This window comes from Cataglyphis hispanica, chromosome 1, assembly GCF_021464435.1.
Source record: "Cataglyphis hispanica isolate Lineage 1 chromosome 1, ULB_Chis1_1.0, whole genome shotgun sequence".
Classification (NCBI taxonomy): domain Eukaryota; kingdom Metazoa; phylum Arthropoda; class Insecta; order Hymenoptera; family Formicidae; genus Cataglyphis; species Cataglyphis hispanica.
In genome coordinates, this window is record NC_065954.1 from 4461094 (window position 1) to 4481010 (window position 19917).

At 38.5% G+C, this 19917-nt stretch overlaps 1 protein-coding gene across 1 annotated transcript; it reads left to right on the forward strand.

The window, feature by feature from the left end:
* Positions 1-1215: 1215 nt before the first annotated feature.
* LOC126854198 (leucine-rich repeat-containing protein 24) lies at positions 1216-12927 on the forward strand. The gene is made up of 2 exons (XM_050600661.1): positions 1216-4367; positions 12546-12927. The coding sequence occupies exon 1, from the start codon at positions 2045-2047 to the stop codon at positions 3956-3958; it is 1914 nt and encodes a 637-aa protein (XP_050456618.1). The 5' UTR covers positions 1216-2044; the 3' UTR covers positions 3959-4367; positions 12546-12927.
* Positions 12928-19917: the final 6990 nt, after the last annotated feature.

The window sequence follows — 19917 nt, forward strand, 5'->3', positions numbered from 1 at the left end:
AGGTATATATATGTATGTATATATACATATATATATATATATATATATATATATATATATATATATATATAGAAAGAGAAGAAGAGAGAGAGTATATGGGGAAGAGAAGTTATATATATATATATATATATATATATATATATATATATATATATATATATGGTAACAACGAGAAAGAGAGAAAGCAAGATAGAGAAGGTGGATGTCGGGACGTTTGCGAACGTACGCGCACCATAGTTGTGGGCTACAAGGGGTGGTATAGACATAGACTCGAATCACGGGGTCGTATGGGTGTGTGTGTGTTGTGTGTGTGTGTATGTGCATATGTGTGGTGTGCATGTGTGTATACCCGGCATATAGGGTGTCACAAAAAATTCAAATCATAATGAAATTACTATTGTACGTTAAGTTTCCAAAGCTGCTCTCGATGAAAATTTCATTGAGTATTATCCCTGTTTACAATATTAAAATTTTTAATGTCTAAGGTCATGGTAACAAGACATCGAATAAAAATTCTTTCTTAAACATTTTGTGTCTTAAGATTCTTAATATAATATTTCTAATAATATTTCTAATCTAATATTTCTAAACTTAAATGATTCGAATTTCGTTTTTAATCGTCAAACTCCTCCGATACCTTACCATCATTATTCGAGTATTCTCCGCCACCCTGTAGCGAGACTGGAAGAAGGGTGCGCCCTACTTCGCGTTGGCGTTTTCCCTCCCGAGCAACCCTGGCGTGTGCGTGAGGAGGGGGGGGGGAAGGCGCGGGGATAGTAGCGGGGTACATACGTACAGACGGACGGAGGAGAGGACGACGCGAGATGAAGATACGAGGAGAGGAAAGCCGCGCGAGAGGGTGTCTCTTCGTTTCGCTGCCGGGCGTTTTGCAGTCTCGCATTTCAACAACGACGACGACGACGACGACGCTAAGCGTCGCTGGCGTCGCCGTACTTTTTTCCCTTGAGCGAGGAAACGCGCGCGCGCGCGAGAGCGATAGATAGAAGCGACAGAGGGTCGACAGGGTAAGGAAGGGTGAGAGAGAAAGAACCAAGGCGGCAGGGGGAGAACGACACCCCTATCGGGGTGATCCTCGCGAACCCTTGTACGTTGGCCCCCGTGCAACGAGAGCAGCGTTACGCTCGAGCGCTAGCACGACGGGGTATCTCGTGAAAATTCGGGTGTCAGCGGTGTCTCTGTAGCAGCGACGACGATCGGTGATGTGAGTGGTGGCGGTGGTGGCCGGTGGTAGCAGCGGCGGTGGTGGTGGTGGTGCTGCCGCTGGTAGTAGTGGTGCGGTTACAGTCGATACGAGACGTGGCGAAGGCGTCGAGGAGTTTCTCGTCGGGGACGACGCGCGAGTGGTGCATGTTGATGGACATAGATTTACGTAAGAGCAACGACGGCAACGACCTGCCCGTCTGTCTAGTAGTGACGTCGTATGAACTAGTCGCGTATGCGCACGTGTGATATCACCAATGGATACTTGATACAGTGGTTGATCGAAAATCCGAGGGGATGCTGTTTGGGCTCGCCGAACGGAGTGTGTTACTCGAAGCGAGAACGAAAGAATGCAAAGTGAATATATGCAGTCGCTAAAGGGATGCTAACAAAGGACTCACGAATGGACGAGACGGATTCGTTCAACTTCGCTCCCTCTCGTGATTCGTCACGCTGCGCAGCAAGGATTCCAGAGAATGGTGTGGGTTCATATAAGCTTCGAGGCGCGCGAGATGTATAAAAGGAACATTAGCCAGTGAAAGGAGAATCGAATGTAAAATACGATAGGGAAAGAGAGAGATAAAAGTGCGACGAAGCGTGGAAACGCGGAAAAGAGGAAGAGAATGGGCGTAAGATCGGTCCCGAGAGGCTTTTCCATGTGGACGAAGACATTTCTCGGCCGTTGTTGAGGTGACGTATGCGAATCCCAAGTGTCATCGGGAAAGTAGGTGTCGCGACAGAAAGAGAGAAAAGAGTCCAGTTGCAGAACGCCAAAAGTTTGCTACGACGACGACGACGACGAAGAAGACAATAACGATCCATCATGGGGGTCTCCGTATTTCTACTGTACGCGGTGACGGTGCTCGGCGTAACGGCCAGCGGCGACAAGTGCGCCAACCAATGTTCGTGCAAGTGGAAGAGCGGGAAGCGCACGGTGGAGTGCATGGATCGCTCCCTGACCAGTATACCGGACGGAATCGATCCGGAGACCCAGGTGCTGGACATGAGCGGCAACGAAATCCGTCTCCTGCCGAGCAATCTCTTTGTACAGGTACAGCTGACGAATCTGCAGCGTCTCTACTTGCGTGAGTGCCGTATCGACCGGATCGACAGCGAGGCACTGGCCGGCCTCACGAATCTCGTCGAGCTCGATCTCAGCCACAATCTACTTACTGCGGTGCCCAGTTCGAGTTTCACCGATACGCCGTTTCTGCGCGACCTGGTACTCGCGAATAATCCGTTCGACAAAATTCACTCGCACGCGTTCAAGAGCACACCGAATTTAGTTAAGCTCGATTTGTCACACACGCAGCTCGTTGAAATCGAATCGAAGGGATTCGTTGGACTCGAGCTGCTTGAGAGTCTCAAGCTCAACAACAATCAATTGTTTACTTTGCATCCGGGCACATTCGAGCCGCTCAAGAAACTTACTAGCATCGAGTTGCACGATAACCCCTGGACTTGCGATTGCCACTTGCGTGAGATGAAAATGTGGCTCGTCAAGCATAACGTGCCGACCCTCGTGGCGCCTGTATGCCACGGCCCTCAACAGTTGCTCGATCGTGCCTTCACCGACCTCGATATAGACGACTTCGCTTGTCGGCCGGTTCTGTTAATAGCCAGCCGTTACGCTGAGGCGACCATCGGCGAGAATGCCAGTATCGAGTGCCGCGTGAGCGCGGTACCGCCTGCGAAGGTCAAGTGGTACTGGAACGGTCGGTTGCTGGCGAATCACTCAGCATTCAGCAGCTATCAAAAGATCCTCATCTTCGAGGAGGGTCTTCAATTTAGGAAGAAGAGCACTCTTGTTCTTACCAACGCCCAGGAGGCGGATTCGAGCGAATTTTATTGTGTTGCCGAGAACCGCGCCGGTAGCGTCGAGGCCAATTTTACCTTGCACGTGTCCCTAAGAACCGCGGGTATGTCGACTCTGGGTACGGGCCAGATCGCGGGTATATCGGCCGCGTTAGTCGTACTCATATTAATCATCCTGCTGATCATTCTCGTGCTATTTGTGCGTCTGCGACGAATGCCGCTGAAGGACATCAAGTCGTCGGCGCCGATGGAGGCGACGTCCGGCGACGGTACCGGCAACGGCAGCACAAGCGACAACAATCCACCATCCGCTACATCGACCACTCGCAGGAAGCACGAAGAGATCGAGACAACGTCGTTCGCTCTAGAGTCGAAGCCTCCCGCCTCGTTGCACCTGAGTTACGTGCAGAGACCGCAAGCGGCTGTGGTGCAGGAGACTGAGTACAGTACCATCAGCCGTTTTGATGATCAGAATCAGTCCACCGTAGCAGCGATACCGGGCGCCGGGTGTTTCTCGTCCACGACGTCCCTGATGCCGATCGATAATCCGGATCTCATCAGGGACACCCGGCGCGGTTCCGCCGAGGATATCGCATCTTACAGCGTCGCCGATTACAGCCGCGTCGGGACGATGGATGACGCTGGCAAGATGCTCTACTCTAGCTGCCTGTGGGAAGCCCGGGACACCACCTGCGGTAGGACGTCCACCGTTCCGGTGAGCGCGTACCACCCGTCGAAGGAACAGCTCGCGGTGGTCGCGGCGCCAATTGTCGAGCAGTTCCCGCCCGGCGCGAAGCAGATGCGTGTCTGGCAGAAGGGTGTCCCGGTGCTGCCGCCGGTCTCGGCGTTAAAACGTGTCCTTGGATCCACGCGCAGCTCACCTGACGAGGGCTACCAGGAGGGAACCGGCACCGACGTCTAGGTACCGCTACTTCATTACTGCGACGCCCGGCACCGTTACCTGGAACTGCGTAGGAGGCATCAGGAGGACGACACCGATTGCTAAAAGAGAAGAAAGAAAAAGATCGTCCTCGCGAGTGTCGGACGGGCAGTAGTGAAACAGGAGCAAGAATGTGTGTCGGACAAATCTCGCTTCGAGTGTGATCGCGACCAGTGTGACGATGACCGATAACGCGCGCCATTGTCGTGCGCGAAAGGACATAGTCGAGACACCGTTCTCCGCTGCTGCGGACGAAAATGTACGCCAGAGTTCACAATCGTACATACAGTAATCGAAGATACGATACTTTATTCAACGGTATTACCCCGGTATCTCATTTAATCAGTGATACGGATTCAAATCAGCACCACGATACCCTGCAATCAGGAAGGTATGATACAAATCGCAAGGTACCGGTAGGCAATGCGAGAGCAATACATTTAGCTTATCGCTAAAGATTGCTATTAATAAAAAATTGAGTCGTTAAACATACAGGGAGTTTTTGCAAGATCGATTCGTAGTTAACTCGTTACTCATAGTTAACTCGAGTCGGCTTTAATTTAACAAGGGACATATCATATCATCGAGGATCATATCTATGTACGTCATATCGATATACATTGTGGTATACGTTTTGTTCGATTCCGAATAAACTGTATTTAGGGTCATCGCGTGCAATTAACACGACCTTCGTAGACGACACGACAAAATTCCTCTTTCTCGAAGAGACCGGTCGCTTGTGCTTATACTTGCGAGCAAGCGTCATTTATAGTGGAGCGATTCTTCAAAGCGGCCAGTCCATTATGCATAGTAATTAATAACATAATCTTGTGTGCGTCACTCCAAATACGTGCAGTGCGATCAGTTGGTAGACATTCGGTTCCATTTATTTGGATATGTACGTGCATCTGTCGCAGGGATTGTTTCCAGTGCTCGACAATGTTAATTTATACAGGATGTTCCAAGAAAAAAGATCAATGTTTGGAACGATAGTGTCTGTCGTTGCGAATAAAGAAATGCTTGTAAGTGTATTTCCTGTCAATAATTAAACAATCTGAATAATTAAACTTTCTCTATGAAAGTCTGCATTTAAGAATATATAAATATAGTGATTGACGATAAAGTTTCACATAATTAAAAAATGATATACATATTTGTTTGCAATTGAAAATTTCTCTTGTCGATGCAATAATCGTCCCAAATTAGATGTACATTTATTATTATTTTATTTGCAATGAGATTGATAAAATCAACTATCAAAGTGGATCTTTTTTCACTGGAGCACTCTGTATAACGCAACAATGAGAGATTGCATCGATCGACCGGAAGTCGTCGTCACCGATAGCGATGTCTCGCGTGTTACACGCACACAGGCAGAGTGCATACAGGAAGTGCATACACACAGCATGCATCGAGTCAGAGACGAGGAAGTGATACGCTACGCCGGTCACGTCATTGTCCCGGCGGTCGTGCAGCACAATATCGACGGGTAATACATTTGTATCATAGCTAAAGCCGTAAAGTCAGCGAATCGCGGGAGATTTCCGTAAGATTTCCCGAAATAAAATGATGGCGTTACATGACTCCCCTTGAGATGATAAGTGGCGATCGCGAAGATTACGAAGACGATGAGAATGATGCGCAGAGTTACATAGGAAGTGAGAAAGTGACGTTTATAAGCTACGAAGTATTTCGCGGATTTTTTCTAGTCAATTCGGTAAAAAAAAAGAAGAAAAAAGCAGTTATACGATGGATTAATTATTCGACGGAACTGGAAACTCGCGCGTTGGCAAAATGTTCTCTCGATCGGAAAGTAGCCTCGTTGAATCATCCCTCGAAGCTTCGGTCGACAAACTCACGATTACGGATCGGCGAGCCTATATTATTGCTTCGAGTGGCCGGTCCAAGTGGCTCTCGTGTCCGAGACGAAGCCTCGCGAAAATGATCAGGCGAGAGATAAACGGTAGATGCTGTTCTAGATTTATACTCACAATGACATGCTCCCCGATTTGATCGCGATCGTGACTTGTTGGCGGATAATCTCAATTTTTTTCGAGTATCCGATATTAAATTTGCCGTGTTTTTGACCGATATGAATCCATTTTCCGATGTTATTCTGCGTAAACGAAAAAAAAAGTTGACAATTTTTTTTACTTAATTTAATACACAATTTAGTAAGGTATGGTTTTTTTATCAATGCTCTAATGATAGATTATTTTCTGTTATTTATTTTTAGTATTTTTATTTCTAATAAAAAATAATTGTTATACGAAATCCAGACAATACATCGATATTAATCAATAATATTCATAATGTTTGATCTTAATACTTAAAGTTTTTCTAATGGGGAATATCATTTCTAAGTATATGTCGTTGTGACAATAAATCCAGTATATTTATAAATTTTTATTGTTCGTCTTTTATATATGCGCTACAAATTCACTAGAATCAATTATATAAGACTGTGAAGAGAGAGATAAATCCGTAAATCAATCGCAGGCGAATGTATACTATTGCTCAATCACTAAAATTGGATTTCGCGATTGATTGACTGGGTTATGCTTAACGTAGCGTCTTGTGAGTCTAAGTGAGTCTCTGTCGATCTATGCATTCGACGATGAATCGTCGTACTGTCAATCAAATTACTATTTCTTTCATTCAGAAATAACTTTGCACTAAATTAAATGATTATTTCAGTATCATTATCCGACAATATTATTAGTAAACAACGTATTTTTGTAAACAATGTAAACAGCAGTTTTATAAAATGCTAATAAGCTTTTAATTCCGTAAAAAATTTTAATCTTAATCTTTAATTTAAAATCTTTTTATTACATAATTTTATTAATTTTATTAAATTTAAAAAAAATAGACATTTTTATAATTAGAAAAAAATTATTAATTTCTCTATTTTATTCATAAAAAATTGATTAAATTTTTTGGTAACGATCAATTTAATTAAAGCTTTTTTTTTCAAATGCTAATTTGTTCTTTTACATCCCTTGCAAAGAGGCAAAATAATCCGATCTGTTCATAAGTCAAAACTGCCAGTCGCGAGTTTCGTTCGTTCGCCATCTAAAGAATATCGTCGTGCGTTCATTTTGTATGCCGTATATAAGCATGTATTCGTGCGGCGCGTGTATGCGTGTATGTGGATATGTATGTTTCCTTTGTGTCAAAACGCGCGTACGCGTTTTCCGTTTGTCGAAAATACATGCGGCCGAGATTCAGCCATTTTTGCGTTTGTCGCCGATTTTGCCGTATAGCGTATCGCGCGGTACACGACCGATTTTCTCTGCTCAATGATCTCGAACCGTATTCGACATATCAAAAAATAGCGTCCCGAAATAACGCGGACCCGATATGTCGCATACACACACACACACGAGATGAATAATTCGGACATTTGCATTGATTCTTGCATCTAGAAACATGAGAGAGAATATATAGACGAGAGAGAATATATAGACGACAAGCGAACAACGTTAATTATATACGAGTTGTTGTACGGTTACACTGAATATTCTGAAAACAATTATATGAGATTTTTTTATCTGACAATTTTGCTACCTGCAATTAAAAGTCACGGTAATTAACCGGTCTCTCAAATGACGAAGAAAAAGTTCATAGAGTTATGTAAAATAAGCAACAACAATCACATCACTTTGAGACGAATCGGCTACTGCTCTCATATAAACACGAGTTGAATATTATATATATAAAGAAAAAGAAAGAGGATAATTTGACGTTGATGCTATTTTCTAATATTTCGATATAATAAACGGAGTTTTAATTTTTTTTTCTTTATTTATTTACTTGCCTACGACCTAACTTTTAATCGTTATCTTATCGAACGCACGACAAAGAATCGTTTTTTTATTTTTTTATTTTTTTATTTTTGTCGGAAGCTTTATTTTGTAACAATTTCAATTTGAGGAATGCACTGTTGCTCAATCCTACCTATCGTTCGTTGTGATCCGTTCGTTAATCTGTGCGAACCGAATTTGTCTCTGAAAAAAAATTTCGTTTAAAACTTGTATACGCAGTTTCGTTCATACGCGACATTTAAAAAAAGAACCGTGCAACTTAAATTCGAGAATTTCTCCGTTTCGCGGACATAGTTGTCTTTTATTAAACGTAAAGTCGCTTATCTTGGAGACTTATATTTTGCAAAGTCGCAAGAAAATGTGAATTGATAAATATATTGCGTTATTTTAACTTATCTGCTTTGTTTTAATCGTGTTTTTTTTTTTCAAGCATTCTCGCGTATATGTCGGCATGTGTCGATCGTTCAAAGCAGCCAAGAGTCAACTGTTGCGTGCAAGTTGAGTCTTTATATCTGATTTCCAGGAGCTTTTTTTTATACCTTTCGATCGACGTGGCACACGACTGACTATCGCAGCACCGCATGCCGGTTCAATATACGCAACGATAATATAGCGACTATAAGGCACGTGAAATTTATAACTTATGCAAACTCGATGTGCGAGCTGTATTGATCAAGGAAATATGCGATATTAATTGTGGCGTATTGTCAAAATTGTGCGAATCTTCGGGGTGTAATCGATCATGCTAAGTGACAATGCTACTTGACAAAAATTTCTGCAAAATACATGTCGAATAGTGTAATCTAACAAGACAATTTACTGTACAATTTACAAAAACTATACGATCGCCATGTGTTCACTGTTCATGAAATTTAGATTTAAAAAAGTTATGTTATGAAAAATCAATGCGCGAAATATATACGTATCACGTGCTCTATTTCACGTAAGGCAAAATAGATATTTTAAAATTTGATGCATATTATGTTTGAAAATTTTATCTTACGTAAAAATCATTTTTAACAATAGATTCCCAATGATCGTAGAACTAAGAGTTGATTTTATTGGTTGTTCTCTCTTAAAAGTTTTGCACTCTAAGAATGACTTGATAATAAAACTTAGCAAGTACACACGCGGAATAATGCTGCTTCGTAGACTCATCATGGTGTGACTTTGGGATTTTCACTTTCCTAAATTATCGATCTAACTCTAGGGAGACGTTGCCGTAAATTTATTTTCTAGCATTCTTTGCTTCTGAAAAACAAATGATCGTGTAGTTAGTTACTGACACATGGCGTGCTATATTGCGTGAAACGAAACTTTCGTCGCATACATTCGAGTGACGACCTGCTACACAAGTATAACGATTATATTTGCTAATGAATAACTTACGAAATAATTTATTTAAATTATGTTCAACAATTTCATATTCGCGCGCGTTATTTCGCACACATATTAGACTAATATTAAAATTTCACATATTTTGTTATATTTTCTCTATATAATCCGCTAATTTACAATCAATTGATTTAATATTATGATTACACAATAACTTGGAATAAATTAAAATATATTTAGAGTTAATAAAATATGAGTAAACAATTGTTATATATTATATAGAGTTAGTTTAATTTTTAATATTTTTATAATTGTGGCAACTAAGCCCCTTAAATCTTTCTCGTTCCTCCTCTCTCAAAGTTTTAATAAATTAAAACTCAATCAAAAAAATATTAACTTGAAAACGCGAAAGTTTCGTTATCCATCGAGAGAAAGATATCATTCTATTTATAGAGATAACATATTTTAAATTTACACAAACGTATAATTTTTTTCCTTTCTTTTTTACAAACGACATAATGACATCAGTCGTTCTCATGCCAGAGTATCGATAATGCGGCTGTGTCTGCATATTTTCACGAGAAAATATATTTGAAACACTGCCGAAAGAGAGAGGGAGAGAGGGATGTGGCGCTAGGCGAGACGAGCGCAAACAACCTATGCACATATTTTCTCACTTCTTAAGGTAATTTTGCTCGCCGGGAGAAGCTCGTGCTTCGCTCCTGGCGTGAAAATATGCTTTCGCGACCGCAACGTTCGACGTCAGGTTTTCGTAAAATTTACACACCTCGAATTTTCGTATCTCTTCGGAACCTTATACACGCATTAACATAATGTTATGTGCAGCGACGGATTTAGAACATTTTGAACCCAAGACAAGGTATTCCGAGCCCTTCAAAAAAAAAAAGAAAAAAAAAGAAAAAATGAAATAAATCAGATGAATTTTATATAGCTATATGTATATATATATATATATATATATATGTATTTCATCTCATAAATATTTTTAATTAAAGTTTATAAAAAAAATTGTTATATATGTATAATGTTTTAATGTTTCTTATTGATGTGTGGCCGAGAAACGGGCCTTATAGCTTTATTATCTAGACCAAAGATTGCATCTGTTATTACGGGTCATTATTATCAGTAAATATATAGATACATCTTCTGGATGGCGTTTCCTGTTGTTGCATTGTGATGTAACAAACGAGTGTTACTTGTTTTAACAATTGGCAACAATAAATCCTAGTAACTACTAATCTACCGAGAAGTATTTAATTAAATTAAATTAAAACGATAAATAGGACAAGAATGTGCATGTATGTGTGAGAGAGAAAGAAAGAAAGAGAGAGGAAATAAGACAGATTAAAACACAAAATGTTAATTTTGCCGCTCGTAGAGTTTTGTATACAGGCAATATACGGTGATTTTCGTACACTATGATAAAGACAATTAAATGATGCGAGACAAACTAATCGTGAATTATATTAACAGCGCGCCTGATAATATAATGGTATGAAGTATAATAAGATGAATGATAGATACTGAAAAGAGAAGACCCTTGTTCGCAATAACTCCACACATTGATAAGCATTTTTTTTACAAATTCAAGATACGCGCAGTAAATTAATTGTCATTATATTATAATAGTATGCCATATTGTTAATTTTGTATTTGGCTAAAAACGTGAGATTAATTCTTATAATCCTTGAGACATTCTTTTTAATTAGAAAAGATGCCAAAGAAGATGCAAACGGGCAGAAAATAAAAGCAAAAAGCTACTTTTAAGAATTTTAAGAAAAAGAGTGTATTTCTTAATCTCAAGCCACGATTCGCATTTTATATAATAGTATAATTAAATCGCATCTTAAATTAATTCTAAACATATACGTGACTTCCAGAGATATGTACGATGTGGTTTTAAGAGTTAATTTCATTCATGATCCCATTCATTCGTGATGTCATTCTCTCCGATTTATTAAAGAAAATTATAAGCATAATATTTAATACAACAATCTAATTATATATAATCACCCACGTAAATAATCTACATAAATCTGCATCGTATTATTGAATGAAGGTATCTGAATGCGGATACTAGTACTCAGGTATGGATAGGGATGCCAGAAATTTTGTAGGTTTCTTCTAGATTGTCCGAATATACTCTTTCAGAAAAAAAATCGCGCTCTATCGTATCTAATTTGATTTTTTTAATTTTACAATTACATTTCAAAGCAAGAAAAAAAGAACAAGAAAAAAAATGAGATAAAAACTTATTAAGAATAAATACGAGTAACATATGTTTATTTCTTCAAAGAGAATATCTGATATTTCTAAGCATGAAGAAGAGCTTCGAAATACGCACCGACGTAATGCGCTAATCCCGGCCTTAAAAACACTGCACTTGTACAATTAGAGTGCATGTTACAAGTCGCATTGCCGCGGTTCGTAACTGGCTATGTGTGCTCCGTGTTAACGTTAGTAATAACATTAATGAGCAACTCTTTGTTCCAACAAGCAGCTCGAGCACGCGAATCCTGCGAAAAAAACCTCACCATAAATTGTTAATTCTGTTAATATAATAGATTGTGTAGACGATAACTCATTCGTTATGTGCCATTTTTATCAAAATGGACATCTCGGATTTTCCAATCCCTCAATTTCATATCTCTCATCGTAGATTTGAAGCGCTGAGAAAGAGAGAGCGCATATTTACGCTTCTATTGCAGACAATAAAAATTTCAGTTTTAATGATAAGAAGATGCTGATAGTGTCAAAACTATTGTTTGAAACAATAGTATTGCGTATATATGCGCTCAGTCGAAAAGATATCACATAACTTACACGTATCATTGCGACATATATGGAAAACTGAAAACTGAAAATCAGATGGAAGGAAGAAACTTAAATCTCTCGAAAATATCGCAGAAAAGCGATAGAGTGTGTTGTCAACGAGATTGTTTTACAAAGTCTTTAGATTTGACAAAATGTAAATCTCTCTCGAAATTTTTATACATTTCTCGCATATCCATATGTTCACACACACACACATATCCATGTAGCTACATATCTAAGTAGTTTCGAAACATCTTAGTTCGGAACGAATTTTGTTATTGCGAATTAATTCGAATTAAAATCTGAATATGTCTTCGGACCAGAATCGATGCGATGTTGACAACCTTCAAAAAATGAGCAGAGAATGTTATTGTATATCCTGCGTGCGCGCGTGTACACGCATTTTCATTGTGTACGTGTACATTTGTGTGTATGTGTGTGAGATTTGCGTATAGATCGAGTGCTCGTGTATTACGTAAGAAATCGGACCTAGTTTACGACCCTTAAAACGAGCCCGCCAAAGCGGGCAATCACTTTTAAGGATATTAACGATGTACAAATGTGTAATTTAGTGTTGCAGGAAGAATCCGTCTAACGGCGTGGTGTATGACGACGAATAAGAAAAATAAATAAGAAAAAGTATATAGAAATATTTCTTTTATTTTACGAGAGAGAATGTGAGACGACGAGCATGCATACAATTGCGACCGTTTAGAGGGCATAGACGTATCTATATTTCCAATTACACACTTTTTTGAAGGTATACATAATAGAGCAGAACATACCGTTTCAAGACGAGGAGATTATTGGTAAAGAAAGGAAAAAAAGAATGAAGAGAGAGTGAGAGAGAGAGAAAGAAAGGGTGCGCATAAAGGATACTGTCATAAACTCACATGTACGGTAAAATCATGTGCTATAACGACAGTTGTCGAAATAAAATTCTTTTCGATCGAATCAGTAGTTTTGTCCTTTTTACCTCATAAGTTTGTTTTTATATAATGCGCAAAAGTGTTGCTTCTAAAAACGAAGAATTGTTAAATCGAGAAACGAAATATACCATTTAAAATACCAATATAGGTTTGGATCAATATTGATTTGAAATAAACTAAAAGTAGAATGTGTAAAAAATAAAAACTTCCAATCTATAAATATGTTATGATTATAATTATTATGATTATAATTAATACGATTTATATATATAAACATTTATTGATAAAATTTATTTAAAAAAATCTTATAAATTTATATATGCATATACGAAGTATTTAAAAGAAAGTGAAATCTATTTCATACTTATTGTTAGCTAATGTAATAATTTAAATATGCGATTATTTTGTGATTGCAGAATTTAATATTTAGTAAAAATTTATAAATTTGCTTTCAAATCTCTTACAAAACTTTAGTTTTACCGTTTAATATTTGATACTTTTTATTCTTAGAATTTAAATAGTCATGTTTTTTCATGAATATTTATTTCAAATATATTAAGCGCTGACAATGAGAGAAGCGTAGGGATTCTAAATATTAGAAATATAGTGCTTAAAAAAATTTTGTAGATTATTTGAAAATATTGTTGTGAAATATTATCATATGCATAGATTGAAAAAAATCTCGTCAATTCCGCTTTATACACTCTGCACATCATAAATATTTATCAAGGATTTAATATTACGATCATTTTCATATATTCGTTTTAATAATCATAAATGTCCGCCAGTATATCCCTGATATGTCTCATCATTGCGTTTATTTATTGACATTAAAAAGGGGAATTCAACGAGATATGGACGAACTGACGGCCATGAGATTTCAAGTGACTGTCAAACTCCCGGAACGAGGAGCGATGAGATAGATCGAAGACAGGCAGGACGATGGTGCTCTTGATGTTTGACGAGGAGAAATCTCCAATCCGTCATTATTATAAGCGGCACTTTATCAATAGAAAGAGGGTCATCTCGTGTCGGATCGATTCGCTTGCATTTGTCAAAGTGAGAAATTATGATGGGTCTCGCGTATATACATCATGTGAAAGGATCGCGTGAAAATTCAATTGGAAAGTATCTCGCGACATAGAATATACAAGTAATACATGAACAGAGGGATGTGTCCAATATAGTTTGATATGTGTGAAGATAACGAAAGAGGACCGATAGAAACGAGATGGAATTGACGAATAAAGGAAACGCCACTGGGAAATCTAGATTCGGAATTATATCTATTACAATTCTGTGTGTATACCTGAATACGTAATCAAAGTTTTGAATCATGGATTATGATTGTTAAATCTGCTAGTTTACTATGCGCAACTCTCGCGCAAAACAGAGTGCATTTCATTCCGGGAGAATTTTATAAATATTAATTTCAAGAAGGTGCGAGTATCAAATTGTGCATACAATTTATCGCCCGATTCTGTCGTCAGATTCCGAGTATCTAAGTGGATTTTAAGCAAATACGGACACGAAATTCTGCATGACAAGAACGTGCCATGATAGCATTCGCCGGATTCCTGGTCGAAAACGACGCAACCTGATTGAAACCTGAACGGCCGAATTGCATCCGGCGACACGGGTGTTGCATTCTGAAATTTCATATCCAACAATCGCGTTATAGCAACAATGCCTTGATTGGTATCATTCTATCTGCGCCGTCTGTCCCGCGCGTTTCTATTTGTAACAAAAAATCAATATATCCGCATGATGCTCTCTCTCTGCCTCCCTCCGCCCGCCAACCCGTCTCTCCACCATTCCCACTCTCCTTTGCTCCCGATCTTGATATGGATGGTGGAGAGAGTTATTCTTCATCCATATGTGTGCATCTCTAACTGAATGAACGCGTTGTCAGGATACAAATGCGTAAGCCCGTGTTTTAGTCCTGGATTTAACCATATCGTGCGTGCATATCCATACTTTTTACGAATGAAATAGCATGACGGCTATAAAAGCTCGCATTGCATTGTATGGTGATGAAGAGAGAAAGAGAGAGAGAGAGAGAGAGAGAGAGAGAGAGAGAGAGCGAGAAGGAAAAAATAGTATTGTTTGAAAGGGCAATCGGTTATTTTCTGTACTTCTGTGATGTATCGGATATCGATCATGTGTGTTAGGAGAAATGCTGTTTTCTATGTCTATGAAACGAGGAAGCTATATGTTTCTGGTGTTAACCGCAACGTTACACTCATATCGTTATATATTTGTACTTGCGAGAGAAATGTCATAATATATAGCGCAATTAATGTCGTTACCTTCGTAATAAATATATATCGTGAGTTAATTATATTTCGGAATTATGTGAAAGCAATAACATTGACAGATTATAAAAAAAAAACTTTCTTTCACACATACACAGTATAAAGATGTGTTATTTATTTGTGTAAATTATTTAATTTGCTTTTCAATAAATTAATGTTTACATATGAATTCCGAGATCAAAATTAAAAATCATAACTATTAAATATTCCGTATTATGTATCTGTTACATTCTAATAGCCTTTCTAATTTCGAACGAAGCCAGCGCTTTGCCATTATACCGAGATCTCGGCAGCAATTTCAATTTTGCAGTGAGATATGCAGGAAAAAAAAAATGCATTTGCCGCGTCGTTTCTATGCGTCGAGTATGCATACTTCGAGCGCAGCTCACGGACCATCTCGAAACGGCATTATTACGCTTTAGCATACAGCCTGTCGAGGGTAAACTCGTGCGTGCACACGCGAATTAATGAACGTACGGTCAGAAAAAAAAACGTCATTCTATTTTTCCGAACACTAATCATGGATTCAGCTCTAGATAGAGCTTGAAAATGCGTATCGGACGGTCTTCATAATGTAACGTAATGCTACCGTGAGCTATTGCGTTGGCCGCAATTTTCCCGTCTCGTATATTTTAGGGATTCTTCAGGGATAACGCAATGCATGTACATTCATGTTATCTGGAGATACGTACATGCATTTTCCTTATGCTAATATGAAATTTTGCATCAATATCACATTTTACGTTAAATCTAATTTTTTACTATAAATATAGAATGAAAATTTATCTTCTTATGTAATAAAAATTGTAATTTAATTAAATATTTGCATAAATTATATTTGCAATTGCTGGTTCAACTGAAAGAAAAAAATGTTTACCTTTTAAAAAATAATTATAAATAGATTCAAAAATAATAGAAAAAAATTAGTTATAGCAATAAATGAAACCCTTTACAATAAAAGATTAGTTTGGCCTCTCTCTTTAATCGCTCGCCGCTATTGCTGATTAATCGGATCCCATGTTAATTAGATGCGAGAGAGCGAGAGCTGCACGGACGACTGGCAATTATCGTTTACGCGCATCGGTCTTTTTCACGCTCTCGCGTGCTAAGCTCGCAGGCCGCCGCTGTTCTACCTTTACCTCGAATTTACTTCATGCAATTACCCATGGGTCTGTTTTTGAAATATCGCGTTCTCCACCGCGTTTTGCTTTTAATTTCGTACCGGGCCTGCGGCGCCGGGCCACGGTTATCCTTGGAGAGCGATATTCATTTTATTAAACATGCGTGCGCGCGGCATCGCAATGTGAGAAAAAAAGAAAAAGAAAAACGAGAGAACGAGAGAAAAGAGGAGAAAAATTTAAACGCGAGCGAGTTTCTTTCGCAAGACTCCCTTTAATCAACCCCCCCGTATTTTATTATCCGACGATTAAATTCGCGTGTTCGTAATTCGCACGTTACTATACGTAATCTGGTGGATGGTTCGCGCGGTCTTGCATATAGACTGATTTGCGATCGAAGATATCGCGTCACTAGAAGAAACGCTTTCTGAACCGTCTAGATAAGCTGGAGCACCGCTGCAATTAAATCTCGAGTAAAACCGGCCGAGTTTTTGTGCGCCAAGTTTGAGTATCGTTAATTGGCAAACGCTGCGGTTTGCTGTGCTCGTAGACGCCATGTATATACCTTCTAAATACCTTTCCCTCTTCTGGGTCACTCACAAAACCCGCGGATCCGCGCGATACGACGAAGTTTGCGCTTCGAAATCAATTTAAGAGGCAAAACTTACACGGCAATATCGGCTGAAACTTATTCAAGCGAGTCAAGGCCATTCTTTTTTTATACAGCAAATCCATTACATAAACCTACTTACACGCACAAAGTGGTTGTCCATGCCCAAAAAAATGATACCTGTTATTATCTAAATAATTAAAGTAAACAATAACGCTAAATGACCCGCGCATTAAGGTCAATTTCGACTCTTTGCCTAATCTCTAGAATAAATGTTGATTTTTAAAGATAAAAATCACGTTTAATTGAATACTCAATTAATTTTAATTTCAAGTATTATTCGGATAGTTATGATTTCACAGATATATCGATATCTCAGCGGAATTATTCTTGGTTGTCGAAAGAGTAAACTTTCACAATTTTAAAAACATATATGAAATTATTTTATCACATGTTTTTTTATATAAAATTGCATTTTACTAAAAGTAACAATTGCTTTCAAGTAGCACACGAGAATTCTCGAAAATATCTATGGACGCGTCCAATGCACACTGCGATATTTCCATGCACAGATAATATTTACAGACATCATTGCGCCTAGCTTTTTCCAGCGTGGCGATAAGCGAGCGCGGTGGTAGTGTAGGAGAATGAAAAATCTCGTTTTAAAATCCGCCAGGAGCCGTATCTGTAAATTAAACTTTAATCAAAAATTCCCTCAAGAGCAAAGAGACGAGTTACGTTCTTGTGGTGAACCATGGATCCGTTGGGCATACCATGGAAAGAAAGATCCTCATCAGAGGTATGCTTGTTGCATCTTTATCGTATTCGAATTTCACATCGCAGTGATAAGAGCGTGACGAAGGTCACGCGCGAATTATTTTTGTTATGGTGTTAAAAATACATTTTCAGAAATACGATATCGATAATATATATATATATATATATATCGGTTAACGTCGCTCCAAATTACCGCACGTGGTTGGTCTATTAATTCCATTTTCTCTAATAACTACCTCGAACCCGCGGGCATGTCCCGCTCGCATCCAAAATCGAATCATGCCGCGCGTCGACAGTCAATCCATCGCGTCAATTTCTAAGTGATTGCGTGTCGATACGCTCGATTAATCAGCCGAAATTCGGTGACAGCTTCGCGATGGGATGTGCCAAATGGATGACAAAAAATTTCAAGTCAACTCAACTATTTGGAATTTGCCTTCTATGGATCTAACTGAACTTCAGTCATCTAAAATTTATACAAATGTGTGTTGTATCTTCTAGAGATTTATCATACATATATTATACTAGAATTCTAAATATATATCAAGATTTTATATTTAAACTGTGTTTATATATATATAATTTTATTCGAAAAAATCAATTGTCTCTGAATCTTGCAATCAAAATCTAGGACAGTTCTCGTTGTAATTAATAATCGACTATTTAACAGAGATATTAAAATCCAATACAAATTTAATTTACATTAAATTGATTTAAATTAGCAAAACGATTAATAATATATATGTAATATATATATATATATATATATATATATATATATATATATAACCTTTTTAATTAATCACATAGTCGGGAGCTTACAAACGTCGAACCAGAACACTGGTCCAGAACAAATCATCTCTCTCTCTCTCCAGAAAAAATCATCTCTCTCCCACCATTTTGCATTTTGCATGATTTCCATTGGACGGTACCGTTTAACGGATCGAAGAAGTTTGCGCAAACGATTAAAATTATTTCAAATTCCCGAACGCGGAATAGCGGTCTGAGGCTGCCGGTAGCGGAGAAGCCGGCGGAAACGGCACGGCAGCGTACTACGTTAATACAGATGTATGAATTACTGTCACGTACCGCGAAGGTTTTCTGTACGCGATGCGTAATTTGTACCGCTGCCTGCGCTCTGTCGTGAGATGAATAAATCATTCGCCACTTATCACGCAGAAACTTTCGAACATCCACACATACACATACACAACGCGCACACATAGCCGTCCCTGATCCTGCACGGTGGTCGCTGCAGAGTCATATGTAATACGCGTAGTTTAGCTGCAGTTTACCTATTCCCCGAGAGCCCTTTTTCTGCCCGACTTTCGAACGTAGATATATATACGCGCGTATATATATATATATGTATATGTATGTAGGTAGATAGATAGAGATATATACGACGAGAAGGGCGATGTAACATCCAAACGACGATTTATCCTAGGACCCGTCTCGAACGACGCTAGATATTATTCATCTGAGAATCTCTCCCCGACCCGACGGAGACTCGACGGGACCGACGGGTTGCTTTTCTACACGAAAGGAAAGGACGAAGACGGATTTCCGACGAGTCGCTTGAGGGATTAAAATCTTCTTTTGAAAAGCGTCGCTAGCGGGCGTCCTTTAAAACGCGACGAGTGTAAGTTTATTTCACATGTCTTGTGATAATATTAATATAATAATAATAGTAATAAGAATTTTATAATAAAGGCTAATTAATAGTTGAAGTTTTATCTCGATTATAGACGCTTTAGTTTTGCCGCGAAAGAAATTAAAGTGCGGTTTAAAAAGATATTCTGAAAAATATTTCTAACTCACGATAAACTTCTACGTTTCATTATACTTTTTCAAATCAAAAGAGTTCCTTCTACAATTTGATAATAATGAAAGGAAAAATCTCAAAAAATATAAACCTTTATCTATATATATGTATATATCAACCTGTACTAAAAATATCCATTATATGTAAAAGAAAATAATAAGAACGCGTTCCAATTACATCGTTGAAACAGCTTATAACGTAGTGGATAACGATAACAACGAAACGTAAAACATAAATAAAGCCGAAGGTATCCTATTCTATCCTGCCTCATAAAATTGCAATAATGCAGACTAATAGTATACATTACACGTTTATTAATTAAAGACTGGACCCAAAATGGGTAGCATTTGGTGAGCTAATAAATTCTAAA

Coding starts and splice junctions, on each gene's coding strand:
- LOC126854198 (XM_050600661.1), top strand. CDS start 2,045: ATGGGGGTCTCCGTATTTCTACTGTACGCGGTGACGGTGCTCGGCGTA.